Source organism: Cupressus sempervirens, chromosome 6 (genome assembly GCF_028749045.1).
Source record: "Cupressus sempervirens isolate cs-2001-9-10 chromosome 6, ASM2874904v1, whole genome shotgun sequence".
Taxonomy (NCBI): Eukaryota; Viridiplantae; Streptophyta; class Pinopsida; order Cupressales; family Cupressaceae; genus Cupressus; species Cupressus sempervirens.
Window position 1 is genome coordinate 247,592,106 of NC_143123.1, and position 20,318 is coordinate 247,612,423.

General features: G+C 36.4%; 1 protein-coding gene across 8 annotated transcripts in view; it reads right to left on the bottom strand.

The window, feature by feature from the left end:
* Positions 1-20,318, bottom strand: part of LOC149552171 (putative RNA-dependent RNA polymerase 5) — a 282,261-nt gene that overhangs the window by 60,573 nt on the left and 201,370 nt on the right. For 7 of the 8 annotated variants that reach the window (XM_089787663.1, XM_089787659.1, XM_089787664.1 and 4 more), the window contains one exon: positions 10,394-10,556. The exons of the other annotated variant lie outside the window; for it this stretch is intronic. In XM_089787663.1, the coding sequence (XP_089643789.1) occupies positions 10,394-10,556 (163 nt within the window). The remainder of the gene's footprint in view (positions 1-10,393; positions 10,557-20,318) is intronic. 8 annotated transcript variants of the gene reach the window in all.

A 20,318-nucleotide genomic window follows, 5' to 3' on the forward strand; every position in this document is an offset into this window, starting at 1 on the left:
CAATGTATAAAATTCCCTTTACCTACACTTGAGTTCCAGAAGGTAGCCACACCTCCTAACACTCCCTCTGCATCACTATAGCAAAAATTAGCATTGGCCAAATATAACTAGCAATACTTTCAAGCTTAGACATGGTCATTTTAACTTCCTAGATCAGAAGGATATCAACTTTCGTGTTAGACAGCTGCTACTTGAGAACAAATTATTTTTGAGGGCTATTCAACCCCCTCATATTCCATCATAGAATAATCATCTTCTACCCTTGGTCATAGACTCCATGGTCGGTTGCCTGCCATTAGCCACCTCCCTTGGCATCTACTTCGTTCTTCTATTCTATTTCCCAGATTTCCCCACATCCAACTTCAACTCCTCCTCCTCAGGTTTCCTTGAGACTCTAGTCTGTCTTCTCTAAGTTTTCCATTTACCCCCTTCTTCCTCAAGCAAGGACAAAGAGGTAATGGTTTCATTTATCCTCTTAGTGACTGGGGGAACATCCTCACTCCAACTAAGCACTCTGGCCACCTCCACCACTTCCAAATCTTTCCCTTTATCCTCCACAATTTACTTTTGTCCTCCAAACCCCCACAAACCTCCTCAATCACCATATATCTCAATGGGAATCCAAGGAGATCCTTGATATCATACAAAAAAGAGAGAGGATCCCCATCATCAATATCCACTGTCTCACCTTCCTCCAAGACGCTGAAAGACCCACCCGGCTCTAGAAATCTTCCCAGCAGCCTCCACCAGTTCTATCTTTTCCCCACCTGGATGCACAATAACCTCCACCTCAAGCCCTTCCCTAGGTAAAGTATCCACGATCACCTTCTCTCCCAACTCATCCTCAGCTTCCTTGTCCCATACTAAATCCTCCTTCCTGTGGACATATTGTTCTTTTTGCAGTCCACAAACAAATGACCAAATGAAGAATAGTTCTGGCAAATAAGCCCTACATTCACATGCATAATGGGCTGCACCGTTTTACCCCACTTAGAGCTCAGCACAATGGACTCGGCTAAAGTAGCGTCAATCGCAACATTCACACTAAATGTTGCAAACACCAATCTAGATTTCTGAAGGGTAACTGTGTCTACCACAACAAAGTTTCAAAAGGAGTTCCCAATTGACTTAAGGATCCTTTCATCCCAAATTTCCAAGGGGAGTCCCGGGAGCCTAACCCAGACCAAAGCCATTCTATTCAACTCTTTTGTCGGGTCTAGAGCGGGGTGCCATTTAGCCACTACTAGACTATGTTTCCCATAGAACCAAGACTGCGCTAGGGCCATTGTCATTTATTCCATTGCCATAAATTTGAAGCAGAAGAGTCCTCCTAACATCGCTGAAACAATCACGCTCCCTTTTAATTTCCACTTTTGACTTACCCACTTCCTAGCCATCTCAATTGATGGGCAAAAGGCCACAAACCTGTGAATCAAGTAGAGTTTCAGATTGGTAGACACACTGTTAACCAAACTATCCAAAATAAAAATTTCAACTCCCTCCTCTCCACTGATCACCTTGGGGGCTTCTAGTGAGATATGAGTTATCTTTTCTCCATGGACCACGTCCTTCCATCCTTGAGCCACTTTAGGATTCACTACTCTCTCCTGACACACCATTGCAAGCATAGTAGACTCCACAAGATCTCCACAAGCAGGACGATCAGAATCTACTCCCCCCTGGACAGCGATAGTCGAGGTCAGAACAAGCTGTAGATCCAAGCAAGAATTATGTATTTGGCCTATCCTTGGAGGGCCATTCCCACCCATCAAAATTCAAACTCCAAGAGAGTGGGAAAATGCAAAAAATTTGCGGAGAGAAAAATTTTAGTTTAAAAATAATTTCATCCTAGTAGCATTCATTGTTATCAATAGAGTCTTATGTGTCAAGAACAAATATAACAGGTTCAATATTACTATTTAAACTTTAGAGCATGCTATATATTGATTGTTAAGTATCTACAAACTTAGAGGAGAATTCATTATTGTATCAGTTTCTGAGCATTGTAAAATTGAAACTTTATTCTTTTATTGTGCTCTTTATGCTATAAAATGAATAACCACAAGCAAGATTTTCTCCTCCACATAATTGTGATATATCATTCATCTATTTGGTATACTTCTTTGTTGTTATTATGATGCTTGTTTTGAACATGTTGCATGCTATATCCATCAACTTATCATCGTATGATGATTGTTTTCATGGTGTTAATGAGATGAGATCCTTTAAGTATGATGGATGCTTAACGATCTATATTAAACACCTTATTACTCTCTTGTTACCTTCATGTTAGCATCCAAGATCTTAAATCAACTAAATATCACATGGTAACTAGAAAATTTTCATATTTATAAGACTCCACAATTATTTTCATGAAACATTCGATGCTTATTAAATACTTGAGCACTTATTTACCATATACAAATAACTACTATCAAATAGCTACTATCTTCTAACTATCAGGAGGTGCTCAAGGTCTACCACCTCTTGACCACAAATGTAATTTATTGCTATTGTATTATTAGAAAAAGATGCAGACATTACAATCAAGTGGAATAGAAAATTTACCATAAGGTCCCTTTTTATAATACTCCATTTCTTGAAGTAGTTACCACCCTTCATCATTACCTTTTGGGAATAATCATTTATTTCCAAACGGATTGTTTGTTCCCTTTATGTCTTGTACTTACAAATAAACCTCTCCATTATACATTGATCTTTCAATAGTCATAACATTAAACTTCATGTATTTTGACCTAAGTTGCTAGCCCCAATTCAAATTTGGATTTAGATTTGAAATGAGGTTCATGATTTGGTTTTGCAGATGTTATCAAGCTTTTAGGGTAGGTAGTGTTCATTTTGGATCCATTTGTACAAAACATATAAAAAATAAATAATTATATACATATATAGAATAACATATAAATTATATTAAATATACATATAAAACTAATAAATAAATTCTTGTGTTCAGTTTTCACATCACAAATGGGCCAACCCTAGGCATTTTTTTCGTGGATTCGTAGGTGTATGCTCTACATTTTTATGTATTGGATAATGTCGTGTAAACAACCTGTCATCCTTGAATTGTCCTATATTTCACACTTTTCATGCATCTCCTTTCACAGTTTCAGTCAAGCTAATCATCTTATTGCTTGTCAGAACGAGTTTTCCTTCTTTGACTGCGAGAAATTAATTTTTAATAACCTTCGAGTAATTTTTTTCATTTTTCTTAGTTTTCTGTTTTGTTTTTGGTGCTATTTTTCCCCTAGGATTGTAGCATTTTATATTCCGCTCAATTTGAACTATCATGGGCCTCAAACTGAGTTGTCTAGCTAAAGTTATTAATGAATTAAGCATGTTGCAAGTGGGGATTTTCGACCTAACTATATATCCTTGTTCTTTAATTGAAAATTTCTCAAAATTTCTTTTATTGTTGATTGCACAAAGTACAAATGTCACTTATATGTAAGTGGGTTTTAGAAACCATTTAAAAATTTTCAAATCATTTTGATGAGATTTAGAATGTGTAATGTAAAGGTGGACTTCACAAGTCCCATTACATATCTCTTCATTTAAAACATGTAAATTTAGAATATGAGAGGCTTTTTGTGCAATAAAGTGCATTTTTTATCTACTATTGCATGTTATCACATATGCAAGTCATCTCTTAATCTCCACAATCAAAATTTTGAACCCAAAACATTAAGCAAGATTTAAAATACAAATATATTTTTTTAAAGCGAAGTTGTAAACACATGCAAAAGGGTTTAATAGCCCGTCATTATTTTTTGTGGCCTTTTGAACATGATTGTACATATTATCAACACTTAGATTTCCATTACATATCTTTTAAAAGGAACACATGCAAATGCATATGACAAGTGCGTCTTAAGTGATTTTAAGTGTAAGGCGATGACTTTGAACTTCTTTATATATGTTTTGAGTTCAAAACACGTTTGAGGTGTTTCTAATAATATGTCATTACTACTTTCAAACCTATGTAGAATTTTAGTGGCAAGCTTTTATTCAGATTTGACATGCATTGGATAATCGAAAATGTGTCAGTAAAAGCCCGTATATTTACGTTTTGCATTAAGGCCCTTGGGTGGTGTTTTTTAGAGCAAAAGTACATTTAAATGCTTCTTAAAGGCGTGTTTTTCCTCCTCTAATAGCTATATTTGGTCCTAGTGGCATTTTTTCTTGTCATTGCATGTCCAAAGACAAGTAAATGTTATTAAAAAATACTCGTTTTATGCCTGTGTTTTGCTTCCAAATACACCAAGCAACGATTTTTAGAGCGTTTGCATTATCTTAGAGGCTGCATTTTGCTAAAAAGAACCCTGTATAGGGCATGTGTTTGGTAGGAAATAGGTTAAAGGAGAAAGTTGTTGAGTTTTAAGAGCTAATGGGTTTCCATCTTGTTTCCTTCATTCAAATCTATGTTTCTTTCTCCTTGGGCATCGTTTTTGGTTGATATTACATCTTGTAACAAGCTAAAGTATACAAGCCTGATTTGGCCTTTCTTGTTGCTATTATCTTGCATTTTTTTTTTCTCTATCTTGAACATTTGTCAAAACTCCTCTATTGACTCAAGAAATGCATTGATTTGAAGAATTTTTCAAATCTTCTTGCACCTATATAGCTTCAAACTTGGAGCTTTTCCTGATTTCGAAATCACTTGGATTTGGTTCAGATTTTCTCCAAGATTATGAAAGATTTTTTCATTTCAATTTCTCAGTGAAAGCAGTAAGTTTCTCTTGTGCAATTTAAGGGATTTGTTTTACATGAATTGTATATATATTTAAAAGTGCAAGTTTTCCATTTCATTTTCAGATTTTCAAAATCTTGTTTTTGTTGATGATCCTTCTACTTCCGTCTAAAATTTGTCCAGATTGCATTTGAAAGTTGCTCTTCATTCTTGTATATACAATTGGGATTAAAATCAATATTCTAGACATTAAGTTACTGGAAAGAAGTAAGTTATTTGTCTCACATGCAAGCACAAGATTAAAGCCCACTTTTCAAGCACATTACACACTCATTCAATGCTTTTACCAAAGGTACAAATGGACTTATGAACCCCATTTCAAAGCTTTAAGTTCTTGTCAATTGACATGCAATTGGATTTAAAAACACCATTTATAAGAAGATGCCTCACCACATGTATAAATATCCACTCTTGCTTCATTTCCCTACCTAAAGTTTGTCGAACTCATATGAAGTGTCCAAAAAATCTCAGTTTTTGAGTTTTTCCCTCATTTAAAGAGTTGGTTTTGCTTAAAACCCTTCACCCTTTGATGCTTAAAGGTCTTGCACTTATATCCTATATACATACTTTTAGAGATCTCCAGAATTTAAGCTCAAAAGACCATGTTATGGCATTTTTTAGAGGCTAAAGAGCAACAATATGATGCAATTGTCCAAAGAAAGGAATGAGAGATGAAATGTGTTCAGCAATAGAATACTTTCAAGATAGAGAGGGAAAAAATAAAGGTACTTTCCTAAGGAACAAATATTATGATACAAGACAACCAAGGATGCAGTCATACAAGGAAAGGGATGAGAGATGAAATGTACTCAGGCATACAATGCTTTCAAGACGGAGATGAAAATAAATAAAGGTACTTCCAATGAAGAACAATTATGATACAAGACAACCAAAGACGCATGCTGCTATTCCAATCAAAATGCTTTCACCAAACCAAACCAAATCAACCATCCACCATCCTCTAGCAGCATGGGGACCATTAAAGGGTTTGTGGACGGATTGTGAAAACCACACGAGGTGGACAATTGATGAGTTAATGTTCATTTCAAGGTGTGTGGTAAGCTTGTTTAAAACCATGGAAAAATTAAAACATTCATTTAAATCAAGATTATGAGCCACTAGAGTTGGCTTATTGTAGTTGGCAGTGCCAAGGTGGAGAATACAAACATTTTCTATATTGTAAATAGTTGTATAGTCAAGCAACTAACTACAAAGATCTTCTAATTGTCAAACTTCTTGGAAATATGGTCGGCCAATGATAAGTTCAAAAGAAGTGGAAGCGAGATAAGTTATCATAAATAGGTGATCATGTGCAGCAACATCCCAACAGAAATATGCAGACCTAAAAGTATGCATAGACATACATTTTGGTTCCAATACCCAAGGACAGATATAAAAATCGTAACTTCAAACTTTGGTTGTGTTGGGCGGATATTTTGCAACTGACAGTTTTGGGTAAAATCCAGTTGCAAAATAGGATGACCAGCCAAAACGTGTGAAATAGAGTCTCTACTACCTTAAAGGAAAGGCTCCCCCTTCTCACAATTCCTTACATCAAATCAAGATAAGCAAGAAGTTGAGAGATTCTGTAAGGGGTGTTACCAATACTATTTCCTCTTAGCTTTCAGGAAAGAATCCACTTACCCGCGGAGTGAATAATGGGCAAGATGAAACCTCAAACTACACTTCTATCTAAAGTTGTAAACAATGATACCGATAAACCACCACTAACTCAAAGCCTAGCTGAAAGCATATCAGTTTGGCACTAAGTCCTATTGTAACCTATTCTATAAGAATAACCTCTACCATTGGGACACAAAGAATTCTAGAAGTAGGGAATTCTAACTATTTTTTGTGAATTTGAGATGGTAATAAAAGCTCCTAGTCTATGCATTGCTACAACCACTCCCAATCAATGCTTTGGCTTCGATTGCTTCTTAAATCACTATGCTCTATTATTAAACACACAATAATAACATGATCAAAGACAATAGCACAAATTACAATCAAAGCTTCTTATTTGCTCTATCATGAATACTTCCAATGAAAGCTTCGAATCCAATTGCTTCTATTATTCACTTTTCTCCCAAAATCGTACTACACAAACAAATTTATGCTTGCACAAATCTGACAGAGCTTTCTTGCATACAACAAAAAATGATTTTCATGATGAGGGGGAACTCCTTTATATAGGCAAAGGAGTTGAGAAAAAGGAGGAAAAGTGGAAGCAACTCAACCAACATCCACCCAATCTAACTAACAAGAGAAATTATTGGATTACATACCATTACAGATGTAAATCGTATTACATGTAATTACACAATTTCCTACAATACATCATCTCCAACTACAAACATGAAAGAAGAAGAAGAAGAAAGAGTTGATTCTATTTATCTAAATCAATCAGTCCTATGGATTGTTGGCAAAGGCCTTGTACTTGATGATGATCACGAGATAGAGGATTCCTATATTTTACGCCATTGCATTCACCATTATGAGATTCTAGTTGTGATTTGAAAATTCGACGTGATCAAGCTTTTTCTCATTCTAAGTTGTGAATTCTCTTGTCAGACTTGCAAATTCTGGATTTTCTGGCACTTTGAAGACCTTCTCAATGATGTCTGGAGGTAAACTTGAACAACTTTCTAACAAGTATCTACAACTACTTTTTTATTTATTTTTGAGAAAAAATGCTTGGCGCATTCCCACACGAACTCAGGTCTCGGACAACCATTGGGAAAATGAAGATCACATGAATTACTACTTCTTGAGAATCAAAACATGCCTTCGTGACAGGAAATCTCTATCTTTTTTTTGAAGTTTTGACATATCTTGAAGAGTATGTCACAACATGAAGATGATAACATCTTCCAATGAGATTGAATCCTTAAGAACATTGGGATTTGAGTTACAATGATGAATCCACAAGGGGAGGTTGCTAGAAGTATGGATTAGATACTTATGAAACACATATGATGGCTAGAAATGAACCGGAAAACATATTTATTTGGATGGAAAGGGCCACAAATGGACATAGAAAGGTGGATTGCATGTGGACAATGATGGGCTTTCATGGGTATGGCCAAGAATGCAAGTTGGGATGCATATGGATGTGAGCAAATGACAAATTTGGTGTTTAAAAGTGTGACTTTTACCAAAATCGGGTTTTTTAAATGCAATTGCATGTAAAGTGATTTTACATGTAAAATGAACATGCATTTACATTCAGAAGATGGAAATGCATGTAAATGGGAACGACGGATGAGATTGCATATAAATGTGGATGGAGTGTGAGATTACATGTAATCATGCATATGGAGAATGAGATGCAATGTGATGACATGGAATGTAGAATTACATCTAATTCCTCTTGAAGTGTAATTGCATATGAAAGGAATGGATGCAATGTGCCTTGGTATGTAATGGCGAATATGGAATGAAAATATGCACTTGTACGAAGAGGTGAAAGGTGAAGTGAACTAAAACATGCTCAAGTTCTTGGGAAAGAACTTGCAATTTCCTCCAAAATAAGAAAAACAAGAAAGCAAAGAAGCAAACAATGAAAACAAGAACAAAAGAAACATGTACCTTTTCCATTAGACTCAAACATGTCAATGAGCAAGTTACTTCAAAATGCAAATTTGAATTTGGAATTTGGGAAAAAACCAAAAGTATGAAAATGAAAATTTTCATCATTTTTATAGAAAAAATGCACTTTTCATGGCATCTGTATCAACAAGTGTCAAACATCAAACTAAAATATGCATCAAAATAACAAGATAAGCATGAACTGATGACCAAGCTTGAAAATGTCCACTCACTTGGAGATAAAAAAGCCAAAATAGTAGGAATCAAAAACTTTTAAGACCAATTCTCCTCCAATCCGAATTCTCAAACAATAATTTGACTTATTCCATACTTGCATTCAACAAATATTAATGAGTAATGAAGGGTCAAATTTGACATGAGAATGCCAAAAACATGCTCACCAAAGGAAATAGCATGCATTAAAACTCAAAAACAACCCCTATTGATCCAAACATATGAGCTGGAAATGCCATTTTTTGAGTTTTTTCAACAAAAAAAATCCCCTTTTCATACAAAATTCTAAGCCATTTTTGCAAAAACGTGGTTCATAAATGCATATAAATTGATTATTTTTTACTTGTGAAACGACTTCCCCAAATGCTAATACATGGATCCAAATGCAAAAATGTGGCTCCAAAATGGAGAAAAAAAAATTGAATGAAAAAGCCAATTTTCTAGGCATTATTAATAATAAAATGGCTTAAAAATGCAAATCTGAGTCATTTTTGTCTTGGATATGCAAAATCATGATCCCCCAATGCATGTAGATGCATTAAAACTCATAAACACCCCCCTTGCGATTGATTTCAAGCCAATATATTTGCAGATTTAAGCATTTTAGATGAAAAACATGTTCTTGGTGGAAGAGAACATCAAGTTTTTTGCCCTTGAATCTTCAATTTTGTAATGTTCTTGTTATAAAATAAATCATTAATCCAACTATTGTTAATGTGTAGATTGATTTAATATATCTCGGACCCATTTTTGTTTTGTTTTCGTAGTTTGTGTCGCCGTTGGCTATCTTTGTACACCCTTAGAAAGTTTTCCCCAACAAGTATTTAAGCACAGCTTGTAGTTAGTCATTAAGTATGCGATTTGGATTATTTCTTTGTATTGCGAATTCCAGTTGGGATTCTCTATTGTTCGCCATTTCGGAAGTGAGAGATCTTCCCTATTTGGTTTGTCAGGTTTCGGTGGGATTCAACACTCACCCGATTCTGTCACCTATAACACTTCGCTCAGATCTGGCAAATCGGAGCATCATCTTTGGGCATATAATTATTAAAAGGATATTCAGGTTCAAATCTTCTTCTTGCTTGGTTTTCATATGATAAAATTCGGGCTTATAGTTTAGGGTGCATAACTATCTTCCATCCACACTTCATCCACGACAGGTGATAAAATTCGGGCTATTAGTTTAGGCCTTTTGATGATCTGGATTGCTCTTATATTTCTGAAAAAAACATATTTTTTAATCAGAATAAATTGTGGAATTTTCTGCTACATGTACTTCTTAATACTGTCATATTTCTAAGTTGTTTATTTGCTCAAAGTTACTTTATTATGTCAAAGCTTTGTCATCTAAATACAATTGGAAAAAACATTCAAAACAGAAAAAAAAAAAAAAAAGGCAAACAAGGCAGAACATATAATCTCCTAATTATACTAATAAATAGGTGTATTTGATAGAAAATTAACATTGATTTTAACCTTCTACAATCTAAAATTATAGTTTCAGAGACTGGGACTAGTCACTATAAAGCTCCATATCCCTTATCACAACATCAAAATAGACATTTTGAATAATGGAAATCAAGTTCTTAATCATAGCAGAAGATTTATTATCAGAGCAACAATATGATTGACTTTTTCCCTAGTACAATTGGAATAGATTTCTTATGATTCAAATGATATGCTTTGTCAAGTTGCAAAAATATTTCAAACACCTAAGTTGACATCCTTAGCTTCATTAAATTTTCAGTGCATAACCTTCCCTGATTATGATTAAAGTAATAAACAAAACATCAAACCAACCTTAATTCCCGTCTTTCTGGCATCCAAAGCATCATAATACAGGTTTGCTAGTCTGTTCATCTTTTCTTTCAAGGTTTGACGTTCAGAGGGATCTGTAACTTTGGGTGTAAGAAGCCGGTCCATGAATGCCAACAAGCTGTCTGCTGCTACACTTATTGGATAGCTGTAAGAAAGAGTTAAATTGCATCAACGCTTGACCTTCTTTAGTTACTACATATGAAGGCACATTACTTCACGTTTTGACAATATACTTATCACAATTCTATTATAAAATGGATTTATAAAAGCAGTAGTCAAACTCTAAATAGAATAGGATGCAATTTCATGACAAGTAAATATCCTTGAGACCAGAATTGTAAACATATAAATACCATGAATACTGTGCCAGCTTCACTACCCATTCTTGGAATCACTGTTTTGAAAAATGTAGTAGATACAATGATTAGAACTTAGAACATGACATGGGGCCAACACAACAATTTTTAAAAGGAAAACATACCTTACAGTATGGATTAACTTATCTTTCTGCAATTTATATACCTTATGACAGTACTATAAATTATAGGATGCTTTTTAAGAAACTATTTTGAGCATCATGTATAGTATACAGTAGAGCTATAAATTATCAAACCATATGTGAATAAAGAGTTTGTTCAGGGATTGCTGGTCCCTTGTGTCCTTTTCCAGATACACCAACTAGCAGTGGCTGATGCTCTACCTCCATCAGGCTAAATGTCATCATGATCACACCTTACAGCTTCAGACTCCCTCGAGACTTTGATCCGATCAGCTCATCACATCCTTCTTCATGCCAGTCACCTCCATCAGACACAGAAAGCATTCGCTAGGCCCTTCAACTCCAATACACACCAGATCTATGCGCCCTTGTAGAGACAACGCACCCAAGTGGCAGCAATCCACTCCCAATAGTTTTCAGAGATGGATCTGGACTTCTTCATAGTAATTAGCTGAAGTACGGTCTCCATGTCTTTTGCGTTGTATACTGAGTTGAGCATATATCACCCAATCTCAAAAGGTTTTGTTGTAGTGATACTAAAACTTTGCTTATGCAAAGTGAAAAACTCTGGCACAGAATGGAAGAGTTGGAATTTCCTAAAGAACTTAGGTCTGTTGTTCATAGATTGTATAAGCAGGTCAAAGCTAAAATCAAAACGATGGAAGAGCTATTAGAAGATTTTGGCATCAACATCGTGGTTAGATAAGGGTGTCCGTTATCTCCAACACTATTCTAGCTCTATATTGACAAGTTAGAAGAATGGATAAACAAGACCATTGGTGAGGGGGAACAACTGGCTCATTTTGTGATAAGATTGCTCTTATATGTAGATGATCTCATCATACTTGCTACAATGGCTATAGGTTTGAAAGAACACTTGAAAGCATTAGAAATATTTTGCCATGAGGTGGGAATGCAAGTGAACACTAGCAAAACCAATGTTATGATCTTCTCGCTAAAAAATAATAGGGGTATACAGGACAAGTTCCTATTTGATGGTAACCCTCTTGAGATTGTGGAGGAGTACAAATACTTGGGCATAGATTTTCATAACAAACTCAATTGAAAAACATGCAGATCAAAAAGGATTCAAGGGGGCTGGAAGACATTATATTCTCTACAAAATAGATGTAAGAATGCGAAATTATGGGATTGGATGACACAAAATTCTGTTGATCACTCTAGTTATTCTATACAGATGTGAAGTTTGGGGTAGTACCGTAGTAGTATGTCCGAACAGAAATGGCGACAGGAAGAAAGAATTCAAAAATACTTCATCACATACAATCTTAAAGTCAAGACCATGGTGCCGTATGAGATCGTATTAGCTGAAGTGTGTTCCTTCCCATTAGAAGTCGTCACATTGATCCAAATGCTAAGCGATTTAAAGAAAACCCAAGATCTGGAAACATATTTTTGGCCCAAGCTAGTTGTAGATGAAAAACTTGTCGAGCGAAAAAACACATGGATGAAGCAAAATGACAAATGGATGCAAAAATGGGATATCAACATCCATAATTGCTCAGATAGCATTAAAGAAATAAAGTAGTTTGTAATAGAAAAATTTCGCAATATCTTATGCAAGGCACATGGGGTGGAAAAAATCTTATTACATTAAAGAATTTAATCCCACTTCTAGTCATGATGAAAAGGCCTAAATAAGAGCACTTATTAACTGGAGAGAAAAACTGTTGATAGTACAACTCATAACTAGATCACATCGGGTGTAATGTGAAACTAGTAGATGGCAAGTTCTAAAGGTAGAGTAGGTAGACAGAACATGTCTATTCTGTAATATGGGAGCGGTAGAGATGAAGCAACACTTTGTCAAAGATTGCCTGGCATATAGTGACATCAGATCTAGTTATACAAAGATATTATAGAATAGGGGCATGAATTGCTTATTCGAGGAGGATCAAGTGAAGAGAACAACGGCTCTGATTATCAAACCTCAGCAAAGAAGAGACAAGTAAACCAAAACTCTGCAGCTAAACTAGTTTCGCTCCTACCTTGGGGTGGTGATCACGTGGGTCCCATAGGCTACTTTAGCCTCATGGACGACATTAAAATCTATCATATCATATCATATCAGTATACCAATATGATTGTACCTACATAAGTTGCCTCGCTAACTCCACCAAGATGATCTTGTCAGCACAATGCCTTGGTAATGTATATGGCTCATCGTTGAAGTAAACAACTCTTAGATAAGTGAAAGCTAGAAATTGTAGAAAAATGCAAACAAACTGATTCAGCATGTTCCAAGCTTCATCTAATACTCTCCTGATCAACAACTCCTTGTCAAATTGACATCTGAAATGTACAAGGGATGCACCTTGGATTCACCTATAATGTACCTTACTTTGTGTCAATGTGATTTGTTCATAGTGATTCCAAATGGGAACCAGAGTGCGATGTCCCTTGGTCGATAAGCCTAAAAAAGATCCCATAGTTGCAATACAAACCAGATATGAATTCATATAAAATGGCACTGAACTTTCTGTGTTAAGCAACTATTCACACAAAGTTGTACAGATGAGCTCTCCCTAGAAGACGGGTTCTTCATTATCATAGCTTTGGAAAATAAATTTGAACATCCATGGTTCAAATATACTAGATTCCTTAAGGTCACACGCTCTCCTGAGAAGGGTAATCAAGTCTTTTTATTCTGGTTTAAAGTCAGATTTGTGTAAAATCTTTGGCCTTCTATAAAAGTTGTTTCTCCTAATAGTCAAGTAAGATGCATTCATATGCTTTTGATACTCTATCTTTTTCCGGTTCCACAAGTAGAGGGTTGTATCCTTTGATAAGTCTACACATTCTGCACTTTGAAGAACCTTGAAAATCTTTTCAATCACCTCTAGATCTAGACTGGTGATAACTTTCTTATCTGCATTTTCTATCGTTTTGGATTTAGGAATGAAATGGAAAGTGCATCCTAAGACGAGCTCAAGTTCCAAGGAAGCCATAGGAAAAGTATATACAAGATGAATGTTACTTTTCTTTATGCCCCTCAGCTCTTTGCTTGAAGGATATTCGACCCTTTTTAGGAATTCAGCCATGTCCACATGTCCAATCTCTGTATCAAAAACATTATCTAAGGTAGAAGAAACCTGAGATGTAGTTGCATGTGCCAACTCCTTGTCACATTAATACTTCATCTTTCCTTTTGACTTCGAAGACACAGGCATGTCTTGTGCTGCAACATGAAAATTCCTAAGCGTGACACATCATCAGAAGATATGGATACTGACTCCATGAGGATATTGGTAAAAATAGATCTTGAGAAAAAATAAATTCGGAGTATGGACTATAGAGCACTTTATGTTATATTTTCATGTTGAGTTGCAAGTATTAAAGCAATATATAGATATTAATATATCGATCCAGTATCTATTTGGTTGTCCCTTGTGATGTCTATCCCTTCGCTATGTCGGGCCTAGGTTTCTCTTTTTGATCTTCTGCCATTCCTCTCCTTTGTCTGGTCAGTTTCAAAGGCTTTCATGGTCTTTCGACGTCGTTGCCTCTTACATATCTCATGTACTGATATATCGATACCTTCTTATTAATAAAAAGGGTGCTACCCCCATGGTAGCAATTATATATATATGGATACAATATATACTCAATGTATATGCATATAATATCTTTGAGATATTTGATGTATGAAGTTGTAACATAAGAGTAATGTTGTTCTTGATAACACTCTTGTGCATGTAATTCTGTTTTTATCAACTCGGTCTCTTATATCCTTTTGTGAAAAGGCAATATACTACTAGTCGGTTGTTCACTAATAACTATTGTGTTTGAATCGCTATATATATTTGCAAAGATGAACTTGTTTCATGTAATGTTTCCAAGATGATGTTGGTCAAAGGTGATCTCAGTCCGAAGGGAAACTTGACCCGATGGAGAACTCAACCTAAAGGTGAACTGTGCCTGAAGGAAAGTACTTGAGGGAAGGTACCCAAAGGAGAGCACCCGAGGGAAAGTACACAAGGGAAAGTTTCGAGAGAAAGTACCCAAGGGAACGTGCTTGAGGGAAAGTCCTAAGGCAAAGTGCTCAAGGGGAACACTCGAGGGAAAAAGCCCAAGGGAAAGTACCCGAGGGAACGTACCCAAGGGAAATGCCTAAGGAAAACACTTGAGGGAAAGTGCCCCAAGGAAAGTTCTAATGCAACAGTATTGTTTGAGGAATGCGACGAAGTGAGTGAGCTAGAGATGCCAAGAGAAAGTGCTAGACAAAAACATTTGAAGGAAACTTTTTGAGGGAACATACCTGAGGGACGGTGCCCGAGGGAAGGTTTTGATGCCACGGTACTATTTGAGGAGTGTGCCAAAGGGAGTGGGCTGGAGATGCCGAGGGAGAGATAATTCACTAAATGCACCAAATAATAGTTGAACACAGAAGCGTACACCAACACAGAGATGTAACAATTTATCACCGAAACCCAAAATATTATATTTGCAAAACAAAGATGGCGCTCCAGATGTGCCAGATCTAAAGCAAAGTAATACAAGATAGAATAGGGTGAGGGTTGAATCCCACTGAAACTGGAATAGACAAGTAGGGAAAATCTTCCACTTCTGAAATGATGAACAATACAAAATTCCAATAGGAATTTACAGTACAAAGAAATAATCCAAATCATATATCAATCTTTACCTACGTGTCGTACTTAAATACCCTTCAAAGGGACTCCCAAGGGTTTACAAAAAGAGCTGATGGCAACACCTATAAAAAATTAAAGATGTGCCGGAGGTATACAAAAATCAATCGTGACCCCAAATGAAATTATTAATAATTAAATAATTAAAGGTCCAAATAAATATTATTTAAATTTTGCGACCATTAATTATTATAAGTATTTTATTAAAAATTGGGGACATGACAATTCCTTTCCGCTGAAAGATTGCTTGTCCTCAAGCAATTCGCTAATGAATCCACACAATCAGCTCCCAAATCCAAGATCAAATACACAAATAAAGCATGTGAATTGACATCAAATCTTTGTTGCAGCACATAGTCATCCAACTTTCCTTGCGTCACTCAAATATAAACATTGTCGTACCCTTACTACGATACCAATGACGCCAATCGATAAAATTCTTCACAACATCATGTTCAAAAATCTTTTTGGGTATGGTCATAGGCATAGATGTTGATGTTGGCACAAACTTAGTCACTGACATGACTAGAGCGACCCATATTATAATCCTAAATGGAAAGTGCCCTTTGAATAAACCGTATAGAATATTCCCAATAGACAAAGCCTCGGCAAAGAGTACATGAGAGAAGGGAGCCTCGGTCATGAGTAGCTCGTTGAAGGGAGTCACGATTGAAAGAGACTTGATGATAGTATCCAAATGGTACAATAGAGAAGCTGTACGGACAATGATTGAATGCCTTGACAAAGGGAGCCTCGATGGAGAGTATGTCCACAAAGGGATCTTCAACCATAAGTACTCCACCAACAGGAGCAGCGAGGGGTGCCTTGACGAAGCGAGCCTCAACAAAGAGTCTCAATGAAGGGAACCTCAACAGAGAGTAACTCGTCAAAGGGAACCCCGGCCATGAGTACCTCGACAAATAGAGCCTCAACGGATAGTAACTCAACAAAAGACGGAACCTCAATGATAGACAAAATTTCAACTTCGAATAGAGCCTCAACGACACATAGAACTTCGACGATAAAAGTAGCCTCGACAACAAACGTCTCCTCAGTGGAGTACATGGCAAAAAAAGTAGCCACTGGTATGGTAGACGCACAATGGCGACATACACAACCACCACCACAACAAGCACAACTATGACTACGATGACGGTGACGACAATGGACACAATGCCAGCGACGGACACAAACTCGACAATGACAAACATAGACTTGATGATGACGATGACAAACACAATGATGGTGATGAACACAGACTCAGGCATGGGCACAATGATAGACACAAACTCGGTGACAAACATGTAGACAGACACAACTACCTTGATGAACACAAACTCGACGACGGTGATAGACACAACGACAATAATGGAGACAATGACGATGACAGACATAACCATGGCAACAGACACAGACCTAATGACAGACTCAATAACAGACACAATGATGGTGATAGATAAAGACATTGTGACAACAATAGAAATAACTACGGTTACGAAGACAACCATAGTGACCGACATACAACATTAGCGACGAACATGACCATGACGATGGGCATAGCTTCAGTGAAAGACACAGCCTCAAAAATAAATGCAACCTCGATGTTTGATAAAACCTTTGCGCCTGATAGTGCCTTTTCAACAAGTATAAACTCGATGATGGGCACAACCTTGGTGACGGGGACAACCTCAATCACAACTTTGGTAATGTGCACAACCTGATCTGTTCATGTTGTCTTCACAAGATTCATGCAAGCAACCTCTACATTTTTTTGGTGTACTCCCCATGTAGTAGAAAGACTTAGCAAATCCTCTGGGAGCAGCCTTGTAGCCATGCCTTCACTCTGCTTATGTAATATATCACCCTTATCATTGTCATCCATTTTCTCCCATTTATGCAAATGAGATATTAGTTTTTCTTCACAATGCTTAAAAACATTACTAACCAATCTACATGCTACCATAGAAAGGACACATTCTAGATTACGAACAACCCATCACATAAATATGATAGGTCGGGATATTTCATCCATTTGTTCAATCCACAAAATCATAAGTTTCTTCATAGAAACTAAAACCCTAGTATCATGACACTCCTTGATTATGACTAAGAAGTGATGAAACATATCATGTATCAAGTCTTGCAACTCTAGATCTAAGAGCAGGTTACCTACTTGGACATTTGCATAATTCTCCAATATTGTAAATCTCTTGCCAAATGGATCGCCATTGAAGTCATCAAACGTTTAAAAGATGTCAATAGTCAAATGTAATATCTCTATAATGGTGTTATCATCATACGGTGCTCTAGGAGCTGAAATTCTCAAGATCTCACTTAGACATTTTGCAACTCCCAACCTTATTTCCTTGTCACGGTGTCTCAAAAGAATAGGTTGACATAAGGCATCCTTAATTGGAAAAAGGATCCTCTCTATACATCTTGAAGGTAATTGGTCCACCTTACACAAAGATACTTCTAATACATCTAATAGCAGATCAACACCCTCACTAAACTCTTTGCCAATCTTTTGTAGTGCCTTCAACCGCCACTCTCCATCATTGTTGCACGCCATAATGTGATCCAAATCCCAAAATATCTCAATCATCCCAGCAGGTTGACAAGATCACTACCTCTAATGCCACTATAATGTTGACCAGAAGGAGAACTCTGCCCAAGGGAAAGTACCTAAGGAAAGGCACCCAAGGGACAACACCCAAGGGACACTACACGAGGGAAAGTGCTCGAGGGAAAGTTCCTGAAGGAAAGTACTTGAGGGAATGTACCCGAAGGAAACACTAAAGGGAAAGTGCTCAACGAAAAGTGTATGAGGGAAAGTCCTGAGGGAAAGTGTCTGAGGGAAACTACTCGAGGGAAAGTGCCTAAGGGAGACACCTGAGGGAAAGTGCCCGAACGACACACCCAAGGGTAAGTGCTTGAGCTAAAGTTCCCAACAAAAAATCTTGAGGGGAAGTACTTGAGGGAACGAACCCAAGCAAAACACCCAAAGGAAAGTAGCCAAGGGAAACACCCGAGGAAAAGTTTTGATGGCACGGTGTTGTTTGAGGAAGGTGCCGAAAGGAGTGAGCTAGAGATGTTGAGCGAAAGATATAATTCACTAAATGCACCAAATAATAGTCAGACATGGAAGCCTATGCCAACACAAAGATGTAACAATTTATTGTTGAAACCCAAAATATTATATTTGCAAAACAAATATGACACTCCAGATGTGTTTAATCCGAAGCAAAGTAATACAAGATGGAATAGGGTGAGGGTTGAATCCCATCGAGACCGAAATAGCCAAGTAGGGAAGATCTTCTACTTTTGAGATGGCGAACAGTACAAAATTCCAACAAGAATTTGCAGTACAAAGAAATAATCCAAATTACATATCAATCACAACCTACATGTTGTACTTATATAGCCTTTGGAGGGACTCCTGAGGGTTTACAAATAGAGCTGGCAGCAACACTTACAGAAAATTAAAGATGGGCCCAAGATATGCAAAAATCAACCGAGACACCAAATAAACTTATGAATTTATTAAATAATTAAAGGTCCATATAATATTATTTAAATTTTGGGCCATTAATCATTAAAACTATATTATTTAAAATTGGAGACATTACATTTCAAAGTGATAAAAGTTCCCATTTTGTATGAATGCTTGCCTAATATGCCTGATTATAACATATAGTATATAACACCTTATGATCTGAATGGTTGCTTGATTCATATAATGGTAATTGCAATTCTACAAAAAAAATCTGATTTATAGCACTTGTTTTATTCTTTCAAGCCAACAAGGTTGTTGCTCAACTTGAGGAATTGACAAATGGATGTGAATAAGAATCCACAAAAGATGTTGGTTGATTATCATTTCCATCCCTCAAATTATCTCCTTGTTATTATAACCCCTATCTGGTTATAGCTTAGACAAACACTAATTTCCTCTACAAATTAGAGATTTGTCATTTAATCAAACACTTGGCAAGCACTCGGATAATTAAAGTCTGGCAATTTTCTAAATAGTCTTAATGACCGAATTGTAAACTATCTTTTATGTCACATAACAATGAAATACTGACTTGTTATCACAATTGCACTGTAAATTTATTTTACAAAAATGTAAAACAAATCTTTAGCTGAGACATAATGGTAAACTAAAATTAAGCCACTAATGCCAACCTAGCAAATCAAATGGACTGACAAGATAATCTTCAGTTGTTTATTAATTTACCAATCAAACTCTAAGGAAGACACAAATCACTGAAAATTGGCGATATTCAGATACATAAAACACTCCTAGAAATTTCTGGAATTTTATTTCCAGAACTGAATTGACTATGTTTGCAGAGCCTAAATCCAATTTCTAATAACAATGAAACCTGATTGAAATTTGGATGCCTTTATCATAGCCAATATTCAAATGCAGAACTCTAAACTGAAAAGTCGCAAGTCTAGGACAATTCACAACCTCCTCCAATGCAAAAATGATCCCTAGCAAACATGGATTTACCAACCATCCTCAATATGATTGCCAAACAATGATGTGGCACAACATGGAATGTGAATCGTGGGCCTGGAGATCAAATCGTAAGACCTTAAATGATATCACATAGCATGATTGATGTGATAGCTAGGTCTAAGTCCAATCGCAGTTGTTATATTAGTATGTTGCAGCTTCTCTTGCAGACGCCAAAGCTAGAAATCCATCCTGCAGGCCTCTAGCGTCTTA